General features: G+C 43.6%; 1 protein-coding gene across 2 annotated transcripts in view; it reads right to left on the reverse strand.

Moving 5' to 3' along the window:
* The window catches only part of POLD1 (DNA polymerase delta 1, catalytic subunit), a 509877-nt gene that overhangs the window by 440369 nt on the left and 48637 nt on the right, over positions 1-20871 (reverse strand). For both annotated transcript variants that reach the window (XM_085616214.1, XM_085616215.1), the window contains exons 4-5: positions 14202-14342; positions 12957-13082 (exon numbers count right to left, since the gene is read on the reverse strand). In XM_085616214.1, coding sequence (XP_085472340.1) covers positions 12957-13082; positions 14202-14342 — 267 coding nt within the window. The remainder of the gene's footprint in view (positions 1-12956; positions 13083-14201; positions 14343-20871) is intronic.

Raw genomic sequence — 20871 nt, forward strand, 5'->3', positions numbered from 1 at the left:
TCCTCTATGACGTGAAGGAATCATCACTGTCCTCCTCAAAAGTGAAAGAATTAAGTTTCTGTAGTCCCAATAATAGCCTTATCTCTTAACATGAGAGTTTTTGAGGAAAAGGTTAGACATATTTTGTAATCCATTACTTTGTTTTCTGCTACTCTGACATATTAGTGTCAGAGTCAAGGAGATGAAATATAATCTTGGATGATCCAAAAAGAAGTAATAGCTGAAGAAACTGAGCAGAACTCAGGGAGACTACCTTTACACGACGTGCGGTAGAAAATCTGAGGGACTCAGCCTCTGTTGGGAATGTTCTAGAGGGTGCTGTCGCCTGATTGGGTATAGTTCAAGTTTGGTCCTTTGTCAAAAAAGGACATAGATAGGCTATTGAACTGACTTTTTCATTGTCATTATAGGCTATGATAGTGATACATACTGCTTTATTATGGTACAGTGGGACTCCCACTTCGAAGGGAAATGATTCAAGCATGTGAATCTATGAAAGATCCAATACTAGTGAATAAGGTATGACAGACGAAAGCATAGCGGACGCATTTGCACACTACTATAGCAAATTCTATGAGCCCCACACCCAGGCTGGAGTGGACAAGATAAAACTTTTTTTTACATGGGATAGCTATCCCAACAATAAATGAAAAATGGAGGGAAGGCCTAGGAAAAGACATTACAGTTGAAGTTCTAGATTACAATCGGTCACAAATAGTGGAACGACTTTGGGTCTCAATGGAATACCGGCAGAATTGTACAAATTTCCTCTTTGCTGGGCCCACACACATTAAACATGTATAAGGAGGACAGAGAGAAGGGGGCTCTGTCTCCTGACCTCAGGCAGGCATTAGTTACAATGAAAAATAAGACAGGGAGTCTGAGAGATAAATGTTCATCTTATCGAACAGTTGTTGTGCTGAATATTGACACCAAGATTTTGGCAACGAGTTTGGTCACAAAGTTGCTATACGTTATCAATTCCCTTACTCCCACAGATCAGTTGGGCTTTATGCAAAGGTGTTCCACAAGGATTAACCTTAGAAGACTGTTCAATAGTTTGGCAACCATGAATACCCAGACGGCAGCCTATTCACTGACCATGTTGATCATACAAGTTCAGGTAAGAGGGCTACTACAGCCCTGTCCTGTGATTACAAAGGGTCATGGCTGAAGGCTACTGCAGATGCCCATTTCCAGAATAGTCCTTGGTGTGAGAATACTCGCGCCACCATTTTGCAACTGCCAGAAAACACGCTGTTGTTTATATAGGACCTAGACGCTAGGACACTACTGCAGCATCTCTTATGACTGACGGATCATGCCTGCAGCATACACATTCACTACTCCTCACTCTTCCTGACCAGAGGGGGCCACAGTTGAAGGATATTCCCTCTCGTGTGAGTATGTGGGACATATTTAGAGAAACTGTCACCACCTATATCACTATATGTGACTATAAATTCTAATGGATACTCACTCCCACCCTTCTGCTGCGATATACGGACAGGGCTGGCAGATACTCCCTACTTCGATTATTAAGCACTGGGACTGGCAACTACTCAGCCTCATTACTGTATAGGGATAGGCTACAGGGTGAAACTCTATGTTCCCCAGCTGTGACCATACAGGGTCAGAGACAGAGGAGACTGCTGCCCCTCCTACTTTGTCTATAAGTGGCCAGGTGTCTCAATTCCTCCCTCCCTTCTTCTCTCCAGAGTGATCACAGAGGGCCAGGGCTGCAGTCTCTTCCTGTTATCTTACAGGGGCAAGGATGCAAGACACCTCCATTCTTCTGATTATATAAAGCCAAGGGATGTGGGATACACAACCCCTTCAGCAGACAGGACTGAAGAATTCTTACAGCTCTCGCAGTCAGGTTGTAAGATGCACTTACTTGGAGACCCAATGGTGCAGGATACACTACCTCCTTATCCTGCAACCACAGAAAAGGCAAAGGATGGAAAATAATCAGACCCTCTCCTCTGTGACATGACTACATGTGGCCAGACAAAGAAAGCTCCCTCCCACTCTATTGTGACGACAAAGGGCTATGACTGGAGTCAACTCAAACGTGCGCTTATGGCCACAGAATTACATGACAGGAGGACAATTTCTCTCTTCAGTGCACAAAGAGAACAGGGTGCTGACGCTTACAAATGAAGGATACTCTTTCCCATATATCTAAAGTGAGCTACAGAAGGATACGATTTACCATCGGGACGATGCTGCAATGAAGTACTAACAGCAGATCACGCAGTGTACATATGCCAAATAATAATGTCACTCACTCCCGTGAATGCAGATGGTCAGGATTGGAGGGTACTCAGTCATCCCTTCCAGGGACTGTAAAGGTCCAGACCTCCTTCTAGCGAGTGCACAAGGTCAGGTTTGGAACAATCATGACATCTCCTCTGACTACAGATGGCCTCAAATGGAGGAGTCTAGCGCCATGCTTCTGAGGTATACAGGGGTCAGGGCTGGAGTATACTTTCACACTCCCTCTATAAAATAGTGTTAGAAATGGGTTTTCTGGCTAGCTAGGGTATGTACCTAAGCCAGGCAGAATCCACCACTCTAGTCAGGAGAAGGGGATTACACATCTAAAATAACCCCTGCTCACCCCCTTGGTACCTTGGCACGAGCAGTCAGCCTTATCTCAGAGCAACGTGTAAAGCATTTGCACATAAACAGTAACACAGCAAAAACAATACAAAACGACAACAACAAAATGTATGTGTAAAACAAAACGATAAAAATCCAACACACAGTAATCCACAATACCAATAAAGCAAAAATAGACTTTATATAGTGTTCCTTGAAGTCGATAGCTCGGTCTGGGGCTATCACGGCGCTGTGAACAAACAAATCCAACAGTTTCAGCCGGCCGCGGGCCAGCTTCAGTGTCGGGGAGACCCGTAAAACAGTACCTTTGGCGATGAAAGGCGTCTGACCTTACGGTTAGCTTTAGAGCTCAATCCATCCCAACAGACCCTCAAAACATATATCAAAAGGAATGTCCGTTCCTAGTCCTTCCACTTGGACAGAGCACAACAGGCACAATGCAAGCATGCCTGGCCAGTGATATCAGGGTCTAAGCAAGGGACCACAGCACCCTACTTGTCATGCACTTATGCAGTGTTTTGGAAAAAAAAAGACTCCTGGCTCTCAGAATGGCCCCTTCTGTACCATCTACCAGGCTGGCGTCGCACATGACAACATAATGTGCAGGGGGTGCGGACGCAGTAAGCAAACAATAGAGCACGTGGTATGTCTCTGCCCTGCATGTCATAACGACCGAAAGACTCTGCTACGGGGCGAATGGAACAAACTTGGTGTCCGCTCCTGTCAAAAAGTCATTCTTACATCGTTGAATCTGGGCAACTCAATGGTTAACATCCGGTTCACTAAGTTTGTTACAAGAACATAAAAAAGGCTGTCTAACTGTGAGAACCAGCAAGTTAACAACGGCCCACCTGTACAGGGCTGCTCTAACCCCATTGAGACACCAATTTGTTCATCTTACAACACTCTCAATAGCTATCGAGCCACACCACTGTTTTTTTGTATGCCTTTGTGCCCCGTGCAATTTTTTAGAGTTTTTTTATCATCCCTTACTGGAGTTCAGACATTTACACACAGAAATACACCGTTAGTGGGATTGTTAGTAGATTTTTTAGTAATGATCAGTGTTTTCCCTCTTTTTTTTAGTAAGACACTAAAACTAAAGGAATTATTATTGTTTTTTAATTGTGATTAATCTAAAGGGGCATCGCCCAAATGCAGTTCAAACTCATGTTGCCTGATCTTAGAGAGACTAGGAAATTTCTTTATTGGGTACTGACTAGGTCTCAAACAATTTTTATTACTAAATATTATAACCTTTTATTACTTGCTATTTAACTGTGATGCCACTAATGGACTAAGTGCTGTATTTATTTTTGATATACATTTCATTGTTGCATGTCCACTATTGTAATGATTTATACTAAGCAAACAATAAAGTTACTATTACCTATTACCTTGCGGTGAGCTACGGAGGAGCACCGTTTGTTTCGGAAATCAGTGCAGGAATCGTCTGGCCCTTGAAGGCACATGCGTTGCACGTCGAACTCCTTGAAATTGAAGTCAGGAGCCCCGGCATCGGCGGCTCCGGTATGAAACAGAGCGGTGCCCTCAACTCGTGGTGCAGAAGACGGCTTGGTGACGGTCATCCAGCGGCGCTGGTGAGACCAGGGCTGTGGTGCGAAGCGGGCGGTGCTCATTGCGGTGCGGACAGGTCACGGTGCAGGCAGCGGCATCATTGCTGAAGCGCTGTCGTCGGTAGACCCACGGCTGCGGTGCGAGACAGGGCAATGCGGCGTGCCGGGCCCACTGGTCGTGGTACAGGCAGCGGCTTCGGTTGATGAACTGGCGTAAATGGCACTGGTGTCGGTGGGCCAAGGCTGTGGTGCGTCGTGTAACTTGCGAGCGGTGCCCCCAAACCACGGTGCAAGCAGAACCATTGGTGTCAGCTTGGAGCGTCATCATCGGTGAGACCAGGGCTGCGTTGTGAAGTGGGATGGTGCTCTGTGTTCTCCACGAGAGGTGTCCACAGGTCAGGGTGCAGACGTCGGTGACAGCGTCATCAGGGATACCAAGGTGGCGGTGTGAAGCGAGGCAATGCGGAGTGCGGTGTCCACAGGTCACATTGCAAGCAGCGGCTTGGTGGAGTCGGTGAGACCAGGGTTGCAGTGCAGCGGTGCCCACTGCAGCGCCTTTAGGTCACGGAGCCAGCAGAGGCATCAGGTTATCTTTTTCCTCTGTGGCAGCAGAAACATCCAGTTCCAGAAGTCGGTACCCAGAAGAAGTTGAAGTCTGATTTCCCTGAGACTTCCAACTGGCGGCAAACTCTACATAAAGCCCCTGGACATACATAGAATGCAGAAAGAATAATCCAGTCCTATCCTTGCCCAAGACATGAGCAGCAACTGCAGGTAAACCCAGTAAAGTGGTAGTCTCTCCTAACAGATCTTCCCGCTCTTCTTCCTGGCAAGTTCCTTAGCCCAGCAGTAATCTAAAGTTCTGGGGTCAGGGCCCCAATATTTATACCACATTTCCCTTTGAAGTTGGTACAAACAAAGTTCCTCTGGCACACATAAACCAGTTCAGCCAAAGCTCAGGTCAGGTTCACTATAGGAAGTGGAGACGTATTTGTGGGAGGCAGCCACAGTCCATTCAGGTGCAACTAATAACTCCTCCCACTACTCTAAATGCAGCTAGGTCTATTCAGCCTGGCTATGAGTCACCCAGGAAAGGCAGGACCCACCTCAACCTCCCACCTGCTCTTTGTGTCTGTCTAGTGTAAATGGACATTCCCAGTTCCAGTCACTCTAAACCCAGACAGGGAATACACAAAAGGCAGACGCACACAGGCTGGTTAAGCAAGAAAATGTCCAAAAGCGCTGGCCTCACAATGTGAGGGGCGTCTCCAACTTGCACTCAAAATGAAAAGTACTTAGGTTGATCACTGTAGTTTTCAATAAACTTTATTGAGATCTTTATTTTTTGTTTGGTAATTTCATTTGTTATTCATTCATAATGATGTTTTTCTTTTAGAAACATGATTAAATTTCACATATGCCCAATGCATCCCTTCATCAGGGGCTCAACTCAGATTTAGAAGATAAACATAGCGTGACGGCCCTTCACCACTCTGCACCACTTACCTTTCTTAGATTTAATACCATTTACACAAAGTTGGTGTGCACCTGTCTATTCAATCATTGGCCTCACTTTCTAAAAAATCATCTTCACTAAAAGATGTGTTGTTAAAGCCTGACTTCAGGCAAACTCAATTCCATTTCTCTATCTTATCCCAATGGAAAGTCATGATTGTAAAATGTTACAAAGCAACTCCCATGTGAGGCTATGGGATGGATAGCCTGCCAACAGCAAAAAATGAATTAGCAGTATTTCACCATCAGGACATGTCACACACACCAGTACATGTCCTACCTTTCACATACACTACACCCTGCCCAAGGATGTACCTTGGGCCTACCTTAGGGGTGCCTTACATGTAAGAAAAGAGAAGGTTTGGGACAGGCAAGTAGGTGCCCTTGTCAGGTTGGCATGGCAGGAAAAACGTGCACTTTTGCTGCTCTTTCACATGGTGGGGGAGCTGCTCAGCCTATTTTCTGACCGCGGTGCCCGTATGTAAGAGCGGGCAACGCCTTCTCTCTGGTCAGCACTCTAGTGGTTGGAGCTTGTGGGTGGATAAAGGGGGAAAGCAGACGCGACCGCGCAGCATAGAATTATACTGAAAGCAGGAATCTGGTATGCTCGGCCATTAAGCCACGCCGCAGCGTCCTATCTATAGTTTCCTTTAAAAAAAAAAGCTTTTTAGCCATTTTTAATGCATTTTAACTTGTGTCATTGAATCTGTAAAGTTTTAATTTTTCTGTACCTGCACACAGCTACTTGCACTTTCGCCGCTTTTTCGCATGGGGGAGGTGGCTGCTCAGCCCTATTTCCTGACCGCGGTGCCCATATGTAAGAGCAGGCCCGCCTTCTCTCTGCTCAGTGCTCTAGTAGTTGGAGCTTGTGGGTGGATAAAGGGGGAATGCTGACACGACGGCGAAGCGGACGCGCGCAGCGGGCGCGCCAAAGGCAAGCCCGTCTGCGCCCGGAACGTGCCATGCACCAGGACCTAAACCAGTTTCCAAAGATAATATACAATAGGGAATATCTCCTGGCCCTGAACAGCGGTAGGTGTAGCAACGTCCAAATTCTACTAAATGAGGATAAACACAATGGAAAATCGTGCTCCCCACTTTAAGTTTATACTCTCGAATAGCAGCCTCCCTAATACTCCCTTGACCCCTGGATCCCCTGAAATCAGGGGTCTGGTAACTAACTCGGCCAGTATAGTCAAAGAAACCATACCTCCCTCCCCATCTAGCCAAGTGGTCTCTCATACCCTACAAGCTAAGGACGAAGTTTTTAGCGCCATTCTGTTAAATGCTAAATCAGCTATAAAACACAAATATGAACTAGCATATCTACTCCAAACTACCAATCCGGAAGTAGTATTTCTTACGGAAACATGGGCCACTGACTCGTCAGAACCTGACTGGGTTGCCGCACTCCCCACCAGTTTCTCGCTTGCAAGCATGCCCAGAATAGGCCAAATGGGGGGGGGATTGCTATTATATATAGGTCCAAGTTTAAAATAGCGTTTGATCCAGTATCCCTACCAGGGGCGGAAGCAATGATGTTTAATATCAAAGTCAGGAAAACCTTTAGCTTTCCTGGGCTGCTCATTTATCGACAACCTGGATCCAAGTCTCCATTCTCCCAAGCCCTTCAAACAAGTCTCCATTCTCCCAAGCCCTTCAAACCCTTATGGAATCATGTCTTGACTCCCCCATATTTACCATACTAGGGGATTTTAACTTTCACTTAGAACGGGAAGACGATGCCTGCACCTCGGTGTTGATAGACACCCTTGATGCCTTTGGTTTTGCCCAAATAGTCTTAAAACCTACTCATAAGGCTTAACCCACTCTAGATGAAATTTTTATCAACAACCCTCTGATCAGTATTGATAGTATCTTACCACTCACCTGGACTGACCATATGGCTGTTTTCTTTAATAACATAAAAGCCACCTGCCTCTATCCCCACCACCGCTGACCAAAACACGGTCCTGGCGTAATATAAAAACCAACGAGCTAGAAACCTTGTTAGAAAGCAGCATGCATACCCTGGGGGCAGATCTGAACTCTGCAGCAGATAGTTATGACAACTGGCTTAGGTCTGCCATTGACCAATTGGCCCCAGAAAAAAATGATTAAACAACGCAGATCTAAAACCACTGCTCATTGGTACAATTTTGAGTTGAAAACTCTTAAAACCACTTGCAGGCACCTCGAACGAATATGGAGGGAGGATTACAGTATACCTGCCAAAAAGAGCTATAATCTAGCACTCACAAACTACTAAATTGCCAATATTGGCGCCAAAAAGAAATTCTACACCAGTATAATTGAGGGGGCTAAAAATTCTTATTAGAGAACTCTTCAAGGCAGTAAATGCACTCCCCAAACTCCAACAGAGTGATGCTTTCATCCCGGATCAAGGGTTATGTGACAAAATAGCTCTGTTCTTTCAGTCGAAGGTCCAAACAATTTACCAAGAACTAGAGAGCCTTAACACAGGATCCTCCTCCCTGCCAGCATCATCCGAGGTAGAGGCACCCTCCACATCTTGTAACTTAACTAGTTTCTCCCCCCTGACCACCAACGTGGTAAACAACCTGCTAATCTCAATAAAATCTGGCTCCCCCATAGACCCGTGCCCGCCAGATATTATCCATGCGGTCTCAAACATAGTCTGTACTATGCTCACCCCTCTTCTGAACACTGTTATTAGTAATGGAATTTTTCCGACCTCATGGAAGAAGGCATGTATAAGGTCTATTCTAAAGAAGCCTTCTGTGGATCCTCATGAGGTGACTAACTACCGCCCAATTTCCTGTCTGCCCCTTGCAGCTAAGGTCCTGGAAAAAGCAGTTAACTCAGAACTTACGGAATACTTAGAAAGCAATAAACTCCTAGATCAAACCCAACATGGTTTCCGGCCAGATCACTCCACAGAATCAGCACTCATCATGGCTACTGAGGAAATACGCTGGCAGATTGAGGTGGGGGGGAGGGGGGGAGAGACCTATTCTCGTCCTACTGGACCTATCAGCCGCGTTTGACACGGTTAACCATGCCGTTCTCACGCAACGGCTGAAGGCAGTAGGCATCGGGGACACCACCATCGTCCTTCTCACATCTTTTCTCTCTGACAGAGAGCAGAGGGTGTGCTGGGACAGTTTGAAATCTGGAAACTTTTACCTACCTGGCGGAGTACCAAAGGGATCAGCACTTTCCCCGACGCTGTTCAACATCTATGTCTCCCCATTAGCCAAACAGATCAGGGACCACGGCTTCTCACTTGTATCATATGCAGATGATTCCCAAATCATCGTATCCATCTCATCAATAACAGATCCAATTGCAGACAGATTCCATAGATGTCTTGGTCATATCATGACCTGGATGCACAAACTTTTTCTAAAAACAAAACAGCAAAAAGACGGAGGGCATGGAATTTGGCAAATGACCTACAATTTGGACCCAGTCATGGTGGCCCGTAGAGGCAGATGTCTGCCAGTTCCCACCACCAAAGTTAGGAACCTGGGAATCATACATGATGCCGAACTTAACTTCTCAGGACAAATAAATAAACTGATCTCTGCTTGTTACCTCCTTCTAAAAAAAATCTCCGAAAAATTCTGCCTTTCCTACCTATGGACCTGAGGAAAACTGTAATGGTAGCCCTCATTCTCTCTCGCCTGGACTACTGTAATGCTCTGTATATTTCTATCAGTTGTAAACACAAGGAGAGGGGCTCAATAACGTCCAAAGGAACAGAGCACCAAAATATACTGTAAAGTAAAAGTTTTCCCTTTGGACTATTCTTACATCAATGGTGAAGGCACTACTTAGGTGTCATGTCAAAGAAAGGATATGGTTAAGGAAGATTTCTACCACAGCCAAACCAATAGACATAAAAGATGCTAAACTACTTAACAGTGTGCACAGAGGAAGTTAATATATAAATGAAAAACAATCTTTCCAAAGAAAGTGTCACAAGAGTGATCCAAAACACAGCAATGTAAGTAAACAAAGAGAATACATAAAGGAAATTTAGTAACTCAATACATGTTTTATTAAAACAAATTTAAAATTAAAATTGAAGTGCGCATAATAGACACATACAGAATAAATCAATACATTAAAAAATCCTATTTATAAAAACCGAATGTCTTCATATGAATATGAACACAATTTTAATTAAAAATCAGCTATATATCTCACAATTCTAAATCACACAAGTTAATCGGAAGGACACATAATGTAATAAAGGCACCTCACTTGTGCTTCAATCTTGTTGGTTTGTGTTACCTTAGGACCAATACCGCTAAGCTTACTAAACCCTAATTTTCGGTAATTGGTCCCAGGACAAATACAACTTAGGTAACAGGCGTCGACGCGTTTCGGTGGAACAAATTATAGAGCCACCTTCTTCAGGACAAGTAATTGGGGTCCTTCCTTCCGTAAATCAAGCTTCTAAAAATACCTCAAATTTAGAAGTTTGGGGAGAAGTCTGTAAACTGTGAGGGTTCATACACCACTCGCCGTCTCCAATTTATAATTCTGCTTGCTCACAAAGGTGAAAGGGAATGGTGTAGATGTGTTTAGATCAATTTGTATTCTCTACACATCGAAGACCGATTGTGATGATATACCTCCTTATAGTATAACTGAAGCAAAGACACTGTAGGCGTTACACCCTCTCGACACCCCGTATTTAGATAACCGGTGGTGACAAAATGTAGGCGATGATAATTAATGTTTAAACTCCGCTTATTAAAACAATTCGCCAGCGTCGCCCTTTCATCTGTTTGATGCTGGTAGGCTGTATAGCTCTACTCGCTCCGGTCCTCGTTTTGCTCCCTCGTCTTTCGCGGGTACCCGAGCAAAGCAAAGCTCGAGGGAGCAAAACGAGGACCGGAGCGAGTAGAGCTATACAGCCTACCAGCATCAAACAGATGAAAGGGCGACGCTGGCGAATTGTTTTAATAAGCGGAGTTTAAACATTAATTATCATCGCCTACATTTTGTCACCACCGGTTATCTAAATACGGGGTGTCGAGAGGGTGTAACGCCTACAGTGTCTTTGCTTCAGTTATACTATAAGGAGGTATATCATCACAATCGGTCTTCGATGTGTAGAGAATACAAATTGATCTAAACACATCTACACCATTCCCTTTCACCTTTGTGAGCAAGCAGAATTATAAATTGGAGACGGCGAGTGGTGTATGAACCCTCACAGTTTACAGACTTCTCCCCAAACTTCTAAATTTGAGGTATTTTTAGAAGCTTGATTTACGGAAGGAAGGACCCCATTTACTTGTCCTGAAGAAGGTGGCTCTATAATTTGTTCCACCGAAACGCGTCGACGCCTGTTACCTAAGTTGTATTTGTCCTGGGACCAATTACCGAAAATTAGGGTTTAGTAAGCTTAGCGGTATTGGTCCTAAGGTAACACAAACCAACAAGATTGAAGCACAAGTGAGGTGCCTTTATTACATTATGTGTCCTTCCGATTAACTTGTGTGATTTAGAATTGTGAGATATATAGCTGATTTTTAATTAAAATTGTGTTCATATTCATATGAAGACATTCGGTTTTTATAAATAGGATTTTTTAATGTATTGATTTATTCTGTATGTGTCTATTATGCGCACTTCAATTTTAATTTTAAATTTGTTTTAATAAAATTGAGTTACTAAATTTCCTTTATGTATTCTCTTTGTTTACTTACATTGCTGTGTTTTGGATCACTCTTGTGACACTTTCTTTGGAAAGATTGTTTTTCATTTATATATTAACTTCCTCTGTGCACACTGTTAAGTAGTTTAGCATCTTTTATGTCTATTGGTTTGGCTGTGGTAGAAATCTTCCTTAACCATATCCTTTCTTTGACATGACACCTAAGTAGTGCCTTCACCATTGATGTAAGAATAGTCCAAAGGGAAAACTTTTACTTTACAGTATATTTCTATCAGTTGTCCAAACTTCAGTCACTGCAGAACGTGGCTGCGGGCACCCTTCTCAACATTTCAAAAATCGGTCACATCTTGGATGCCATCAGAAACTTACACTGGCTCCCAGTTGAGCCGCAAATCAAGTTCAAGGCTCTTTGCCTTGTCCATAAAGCCATGCACGGAGGGGCACCTAACGATTCCAAAAACTTTTCCAATGGCATGCAACTCACCGGACGTTAAGATCGGCTAACAAAGCTTTGCTCTCTGTGCCCAGAGTTAGAAGAACCAGGTGGGGAGGGAGATGCCTCTCTTTTCTGGCATCGAGGCTCTGGAACTAACTCTCCTTAAACATCAGGCTACTTTCTTCTAGATCTCACTTCAGGAGGCCGATTAAAACCTGGCTCTTCCCTCGCAATTAATGACCATACCCTCCTGACCTTCCATACCTTCTTGCCCCATCAGCGCCAAGACGCCTCAGCATTCATGCACTTTAAAAGTTCTTACTTTACTTTACTGCAGTGGCAGGTCTGAGACACCTTTGAAAGGCTACTTCTGTGAGTGGAACAACCAGGGCTGCAGGCCCACTAATAGCATTTGATTTACAGGCCCTAGTCACACCTGTGCAGCTTACTAGGGACTTATTAGTAAATCAAATATGCCCATCATGGAAACACCAATCCATAAACACAGTTTACATGGAGAGCATATGCACTTTAGCACTGAATAGCAGTGGTAAAGTGCTGAAAGTCTTAAAACCAACAAAAAACAAGGTAAAAAACAGAAGTCCAAAAAGCCTGGGGGTAAACCCGCCAATAAAGCCACGTCTAACAAATAGTATGTTGGGAGTTGAGGGTAAGGAGGAAAATACACCAATTACCTCATAGAGGCAGAGTATATTCAATACAAGTAAATGTATTGACTCCCTCCATCCAATAGCTACGTGGGAAACTGGCTGAAGGAAACTTATTTCCTTAATGCCAGATGTGCCTACATGGGTCAGGACTTAACTCTTACTTTTCTCACATCCTCTCCCCTCGGTCCTCTTTCTCTAATTTTTAACTGTGGCTACAGAGGGACTCTATGACTATGGTCATGGCAATGGAGTTCCTGAAGGGTTTTGTTTTTCTTTCTCTATCCTCATAAACTCATACCATTTCACTCCCTCTTCCCCACCATTCTTTCCTTTTATGACTACAGAGGGCCAGGAATGCAAGTTACGCAGGGCCAAGACATTTGGATATTTCACTACCACCTTCTGGGATAATAGTACCAAGCTCAAGATTTACTCCCCACTTCTGAGATACTCACTCTCTTTCATGCAGATATCGACAGCCAGAACTGCCTGGGAGATGCTCTCCTTGTTGGATCTCATGTCCTTGATGACTGCATTGTTCAGCTCTTTCTTGAAGTCACTCAGGTGCTCCTCCTTAAAGCCTGGGAAAGCAAAACATGTGTGTTAGGTCGTTCTTAAGTACATCCATTATACCACTGAACATTTAAATCATCAATAGACTAAACCACAATGCACTGTGAGGCATATTCGGTCAAGTTTATAGGGAGTGGATCTTGCAGTGGACGCAGCAGCCTCATGAATGGGACATCCTCTCACTCCATGAACAAGTGAGAATCTCTTCCTATGACAAGTTCAGAATGTGGGTTTACGTTTATTGATGTCACTGGGGCCATTTATGGGTAGGTGTCCTTCTCCAGTGTTATTAACTTCAATGTACACAATATTGATCAGTTTTCCAGAATTTAACCACTACGTGATAGCTAAATATCAATCAGTGACCATATGCTGTTAAAATCCTCAATGGGGGGAAAGTTTATGTATTGACATAATTTGTATCATCCACACTGCATACCTGAATTACTTCTAAGTGCTTGCAAAAGTAAGCATTAAAGCAGAAATGGGTGTTATCGAGAATCAGGACAGGGTAATTTGGGGCATTTTGTCCTGTTTGAGAGAAACCTGTACAAATTGCATACATTGTGTGGACCATTCACAGAAAAACACCTGTCGCCTCCGGACCTGCAGAATGTTTTAGCCATTAGGAGGTTGGGATTGTTACATTGGAGATGAATCTAGTATCTGTTGATTTTGACTTGCAGGTGTGTAGAACAGAACCTTCCAGCCATCTTAATGTAAGGCAGAGTATGCTAAAGGTAATTCTGTCTTTGACAAGTGCAAGCAGAGATTAGGCTTTTCTACTAGGACTATCTTTGTACAAAAATCGTCAGTCTTACCATTTCTCGCCCATGCCTATCTGATCTAGCCTTTGAGATCAGATAGGCTAGCTAGACTCTAAACAGAACAGGAGGGCACAATGTCGACCCGTTCAACATGGTAGCTAGCAGTCTGTTTAAACATACAGTCAACTCTTCATGCTCTGTCACAGACTGAATAGCACACATTGAGGGTCATAACAGTCTTTGCACGCACATATTTTCCATCTGCCTCATGGGTTTGCGCAGGCACGTGATTGGTGCACTTTGTCCCATACCCTCTCCCCATTGGTGCACTTTATCCCATAACCTCTCATCTTTGCTCACCGGTCTGCGCAGGCACATAAAAGTATGGTGCAAAGCCGTGGACGTGGCAGCAGACACTGTTTCCTTCCGCAGTGATTCCAAACATTCGGACAATGGGAACGGGTCCCTGGGTGGCTCCAGGCATCCCTGAGACATGGGTGCCTACAAGAGAAAAGAAGAAGAAAGTAAAAGAAAAGAAACCAGGATATACTTTGTAAATGGCTTACTGTCATAACTGTGATACTGGCCAAAATGCATTTGAGACAGAAGCATGAGAAAACCCATGTGTATATGAATTTGGTCCATAAAATATCCTTTTATACGAAATGCATATTTCTAGGCCCTGGTACCGCTACAGCACATGTACATATGTCCAAAGCAAACAAAACCTCAAATTACTCAGTATCACACGTGTGTTCACAATATACAGACTGTGGTTTGCTCTCAAATGGAATATTATGTTTGCCAACTGATAGAAGGCTTCAGTCAACCAGAGTGAGTGTGCCCTGCGTTTCAAGAATAGAGGATCATAGTCAGAGGGCGCATCTTGAACTTTCATTTGGTTGGCCTATGCCTGTGACCAAAAATTTACTGTGCCATGGGTCAGGGATTAGCTCAGGCAAGGATTGACGTACAGAAGGTTCAGTGTGTCACTAAATAATTGCTCTAACTTGCCTTTTCCTATTGATTTTCCATTCTACAGGGGATCAGGTGAAATGGTCTACCACCTCCATCTTTGTGTGTTCTGTTGGGTCAGTTTTGTTGAAAGAGCTAAATATTCCCATATGGACCATTTCAGAGCACAAAGGTAGGAGAATAAAAGATGGCAAGCAGACACAATATACAACTTCTATGATACAGAACAACTTCAATATCTAACTTATTGAAAGTTTGTAGGAAGTATTCTCTTCAGTTTTATTCTGAATCGGAGCGGATATATTTTCACAAAGCATCATGGGAACATTACTGTAACCTCTTACTACTCAGAATTACAAGCATTTGCCTTGGAAATATCTAACTTTACTTTATTTGGACACCAAGAGCTGGTGTAGGGTACTTAATCCCAGATATTAGGATGGCTGGTATTTCACAGGATTTAAAAGTGGTCCCGGCCCCATTATAGCTTAAAGGCAAGAGACAAAAACTAACCTGAATCCGCTTACTAACCAGTGCACTTGGCTACATGAAGTTTGAGCTTATCCTGAGGGTCTTATGGCCTCGTTTTGTACCTTCTTCTGTGGTGCAAAAATCCACAATGTTAGCTCTGCAGCACAACAGTTTACATAATCTAACCTGGACAAGACAATCTCCCTTACTATTCTGAACCTTTTATGTGATATCGCGTTGTTTGCTGGCATAAACTAGAGAGTTATCAGAATTCACCATTCAATCATTTGGTTTTTCATAGATGAGATCGCTATCCAATAAAATCCTTAATTATGTCCCTGATGGTTTGGTTGCAGGTGAGTTACCAACAATTCAGGCCACCGGATTCGTGGAGATTATTGAATTTCAGAATCTATCAACCACAACTTAATTGTGACGCGTTTGCGGCAAAAAACATATATGAGTAGAAATGTCCACTAATCTGTTGTGAATGTGAGAGTTTCCTCTCCATCTGCACTACCAGTGGGATGTTGCTGGTGTACCTCTGAAACTCCAGTCAGCGACTCTGAATGATCCCAGTCACTTCTGGCATATGAACATTGATGAAAGCGGGACAGGGAAGTGCCTTGGAGACACTTTATGGCAAATTACCTAATTAAACGTTTTGGGCAGCCCTTCACTTACCAAGTCCAGTTTTTCAGTGAAGGTCTAACCAAATCCTTTTTGCCTTTCTTGTAATGCCACACACCAGGAGCTGGTAGCCTGTGTCAAAGGCAGGGGACAGATGCCTTAAACCTGGGAATCACCTGCCTGAACTCACATGAATCCAACACCAATCATGGTAATCTTGGCGCAATAAAAGGCATAGGTGCCAGATGTCAACGAGAGATGCTGCCTAAACATGCTGCTTGAATGGCCCTCTAATTAAGGTATCTATGATCTCACAAAAAATAATGAAGGCCAACTACAACGGAAGCTGGCTGAGCCTTTTATAAGAAGATTTCTTAAACAAAGTTGTTGTGAAGGCCAAGTGCAGGATATAGAATATTGTTCTTTGCCGAACTCAAGATGTTAAATGGTCAGCATGTTTTAGGTTAAAATGTCACCATTTAATTTGTCCATACCGCCAAGATTGGGAACGTTGCCTGGAGGCTAACTAGGCTGGAAAGTTCTTAAAAATTAAAAAGAGGAGTCAGAGAAAGACATGCCTGTCTTTGCTTCAGGTTCATGTCTGTGTTTAGTCGTGAATAAATTTGGTGCAGCTGTGTGATAACCCAGTGTCTATGTTAAGCTGAGACCTTTTTTTCTTTTAAGAAGATGGCAGCTAGAACAGGCTTTGAGGCAGGCGACAACTGCTACTGAAGTGGGAGATCTTTTGGGTGGGGCTTAGTCTCTCCCTAACAGCTTCTGTGATAAGAGCCATCAGTGCTTCATCAGTCAGGGCATATTTTTAGTTTAAAACAGAATTAAAGTGAAGGTGGCACTGAAAGAATCAGATGCAAGGTGAAGAAAGAAAATGTTGCACAGCTAATATGATCCTTGTCCTCTTCAAATTACAAAAAACATATCTGCACGGTCAAGCTTCACTACATAGAACTAAAAACCTTTTGTTTAGTTTCTAGTGTCCCATAACCTATGGGTTTCGTCATCATTTAATGATTTTGTCTTTAACACCTAGAATGCTCACCATTCTTAATAGGTGAAGCTCCATTATTAACAGTGAGGCCGTTGTCACGGATATTTAGGCTTCAAACAAAGATACAATTTATACTCAGCTGACAAATGCGGCGGGCATTATTGTTGCGGGCAGAGCCCTCTACTAGACGTTAGGAGAAGAGAGGAATGTTGACTCATGTAATTGGACAACTTCATTCTGTAATAATCCACAACAACCGTAGCTCATCGGCCTACACCTAATACTAAAGTTACAAGCAAATTTCAATACTTGCCATATATCTTGGCTAAGCGCAAAATCGAGTGGCATTGGAAATCACCGGGAGGGTCCCGAATAACTATGTGGAGAAGGGAAATGGAAAAATGGGAGAGCTGTGAAGGGAGATTGCTTCTAAGAGAAGCTAAACCAGGAAAAGGCACATTCGAGACAGCAAGGGCCTGGGAAGTGATGGTAGACAGCTTTATCACACCGGACGCTGACACCCTCCCGGCCTATCCAGAGGGGTCACAGAACCTGCACCCCCGACGGGTCACACTGAGCCCTCACTGACCCAGAGGACCCTCTGCTGCTTCACGAACTGTCCTGCACGGCCCAGTAAATAAGACACATTATCCACCATTCTTCTCTAGATTACACAGACATATTACCCTCTGCTACTAAACCTATGATGATGTATTGACTTGTATGGGGAAAGGGGAATGTTTAGTGACTGGGGATCCAGACTATTAAGTGCATTATTGATTATTTGTTGGCAATTACTTATGTAAATTGCACCACCGAGCTTTGCTGTACGATCTGTAAAATCCTAATAAAGATTGTAAAAAAAATAATCTTAGCTCATCGGCCATCTTTAAACATACATTGTGACAATGGACTCCAATGTCAAACAACAACCAGTGACTGAGCAAGTGTCTTTCATATGCCTGTTATGACATATGCCCCTGCAAACATGAAAATCAGGGCAGCGCATTGAAGAAACTTGCTATTAACAGAGTTGACAGACAACGCACACACAACTGATTGTGCTCTAAGTCTTTAGGAAGAAGATTTCCTATAGCTCTGCTAGCAATATTAGCTCTAACCAAGTGCACTGGTCTGGTTCAAACAATTACAGATTCGGTCCAGCAAGGTGTTGAAGGCATCTGCCAAACTGAAACTTGTAGAGTGCCTGAGAAAGCCCACAAGAACCGCAGAATTCACAGGTCAGGTTAGGTTAGGTGAAGTGAATACGGTAGACAGATCCCTGTCTGGCATGCAAATGAAATGCTGCAGCCGAACATCCAGCAAGCAAAGCTGTGACTTATAAACTGGAATACCCAAAGATTTTTCCAAGGTATTCTTTGAGATAATTTATAACATTTGTATTTAAAAACCTTTCATCATCCTCATTTCTTTCGTTTAATTTTAGGGATTTAAGTGTTTTAATAACTTTAGTTGAACAAAAAAGTTGCATCTTGTAAAGATCATGGAGAACCTGATTTTGTATTTATAAAGTGGGGCAGGACAATTATAGAGGTTAGCATGGTGGACATGCTCTTCCAATACTGTTGGATGGGCCAGAGTATTGGCGTCTGGCAGCTATCGTGGATGCAAAGGAGGAATTAAGGAATGGTTGTGGAGCTGGGAAATACTGGAGTGGGTTGAAAACAAATCCAACACTGTAGAGGTGCTTTTAAGGCAGAGAACGAGGAGTCAGGAGAGCAATAAAGTGATAATAGTGAGCAGTCGGATTGCTCTGAGAGAGGTGAGAGAGAAGGCATCAGGCCACGATGCATATGATCTGGTGTGAGTGCCTCCTGGATTGAAGAGTGTGCCTCCTGGATTGAAGTGTGTGCCTCCTGGACGGAAGAGTGTACCAGCTACACCAGAGCCAGCTTGAACTGTAGCCCCCTTGCGACTTGTGAGCAGAATGGGCACGGCTGGGTGGAAACCCCTGGAGAGGCAGCATTTTACAACAGGACTGCTGATAGGCTTAGCCGCTTCATAACAGTGAAGTGCAGGAGTATCTGCAGTAATGGCAGTAGAACTTTTCAGCCCACACAACAAAGATCAATGATACGCTATAACGAAGGAGGCTTTAAGAGCGAGTGATGTAGCCAGGACTCAGAAGATGATGATGATGGTGATGGTGATGATGGGTGTCCATATTTAAAAATTTGGAGAATGTGGAAAATACAATTGCTGCATTAGGGAATAAGCTAGTGGCTATGGTGAAATGTGTTGACTGGCACTAGAATTGTTGGTAACAAGCCATACCAACAAAGGGTTTAAAACAAGGGAAGTGGAGGAACAGATGGGGAGTGAACAGATAAAGGGGAGTGGAGGAACAGATGGGGAGTGAACAGATAAAGGGGAGTGGAGGAACAGATGGGGAGTGAGGAGATTCAGTGACATTGGTGTTGTCTATCCTGGACAAGAACATCAAGGTTTGGGAAAATGAATGGTATGCAGTTGCAACCTGTGTCAAGGGCTACCCAAAGGTAGTGTTACTTGAACTCATGCATTCCTTTTTTAAGGACCATTTGTCCATCTCCGGCAGAGATGAAGGAGAGACTACATACAAACCATTCCAACTTCATCTAGGTCAGACAAGGGAACTGCGAATTTGGAAGGTGGGACCATCATGCCAATTCTTAGTGACTAACGTCAGAGATTCCAAATTGTGAAAAGCAGTTTCAATGAAAGATTGCCTACACAGGGAGGGTACAAAGACCTTATCTTTCCCCAGACTGTGGCACCTCAACACAACGGAAGTGGCAAGAAAAGGCAGAGATAAGTAAAGATTTGTGAGTTGCAGCTTCGCAGCGGCAGTGTGTTCCCCTACTAAACCTGAAAGTCTGACAGAACAAGCATTTTGTTTACACTCGACCTGACGCTGCAAAATATTACTTGAACGGACTGAAATCGAATGACTGACCCTTCAGCGGAATGTTGGTTTGAGCTTCTACAGACACCTGAAGTTAAAAAGCTACCGGCTTTCTCTCTCTAATAGTCACTCTAATGGGGCATGAAAAGATTATATAGAGAACTGATTTTAGGAAATGGTGGTCTATATTCTCTACCTCTCCTCTGCATCCCCCCACTCCTTAGGATACAACGTTTTCCTGGCTTCTCCTCCATTTCCTTCTCCCTTCCCTTATATCCTGCCTTTCGATATCTTAATGAAGTACTTGATAATGCTTGATGCGATTGTTTGATGATTCCACAGCGATAGAGGGTTAATTCACTGGGCTGCCGAACATAGATGGTGTATCAACTGCACAATGAATACTACCAAAATGTAGCTCATGACATTTGGTGTGGTCAATGATGAAACCATTAATAAAAATGACTGAATATGTATATGCCCAATGTTCATCCCATGAGGCATCTTGGAGTTAGAAAGGAACACAGTGAGCTGAAGAACCATATGAATGAGGAGAAATAGAAGAAATTAACAATGCAGGAAGTTTGTTTGAGCTTGACTGAAAGCCACATGGCTCAACCAAAGGCATGTCGCTCACTCACAAGCAGCACTTGAACATATTTCAAGTCTCCCAGCTGAACGTGTCACTTAAATAAAACATGAATTGAATTGTTTTTTTGATAATCAAATTTATTGAATTTTCCAAACCACAAACTCATATTGGCATCAAAATCGAGCATAATATACTGTACATTCACATGCAGAGCGACAAGTATCGGCAAATCAATTTGCAGGGTAAAATCATATACAGGGTTAACCCAAAAGACAGAGGACACATATCCATTCCTCAAGATAGCAGGTTGAACCATTTGCCCCATACCCTTCGGAAAGGTTCGGGGCAGCCCCGGGCTTCAAAGAGGGGCTTCTCCAGAGTCCCACACCAGTCCACCCCCCGTCTCCACCTCCGCACAGTGGGGGGCTTGGCCCGGGACCACAGCGCCGCT

The sequence above is a fragment of the Triturus cristatus genome, chromosome 7, assembly GCF_964204655.1.
Source record: "Triturus cristatus chromosome 7, aTriCri1.1, whole genome shotgun sequence".
In the NCBI taxonomy this organism is placed as follows: Eukaryota; Metazoa; Chordata; class Amphibia; order Caudata; family Salamandridae; genus Triturus; species Triturus cristatus.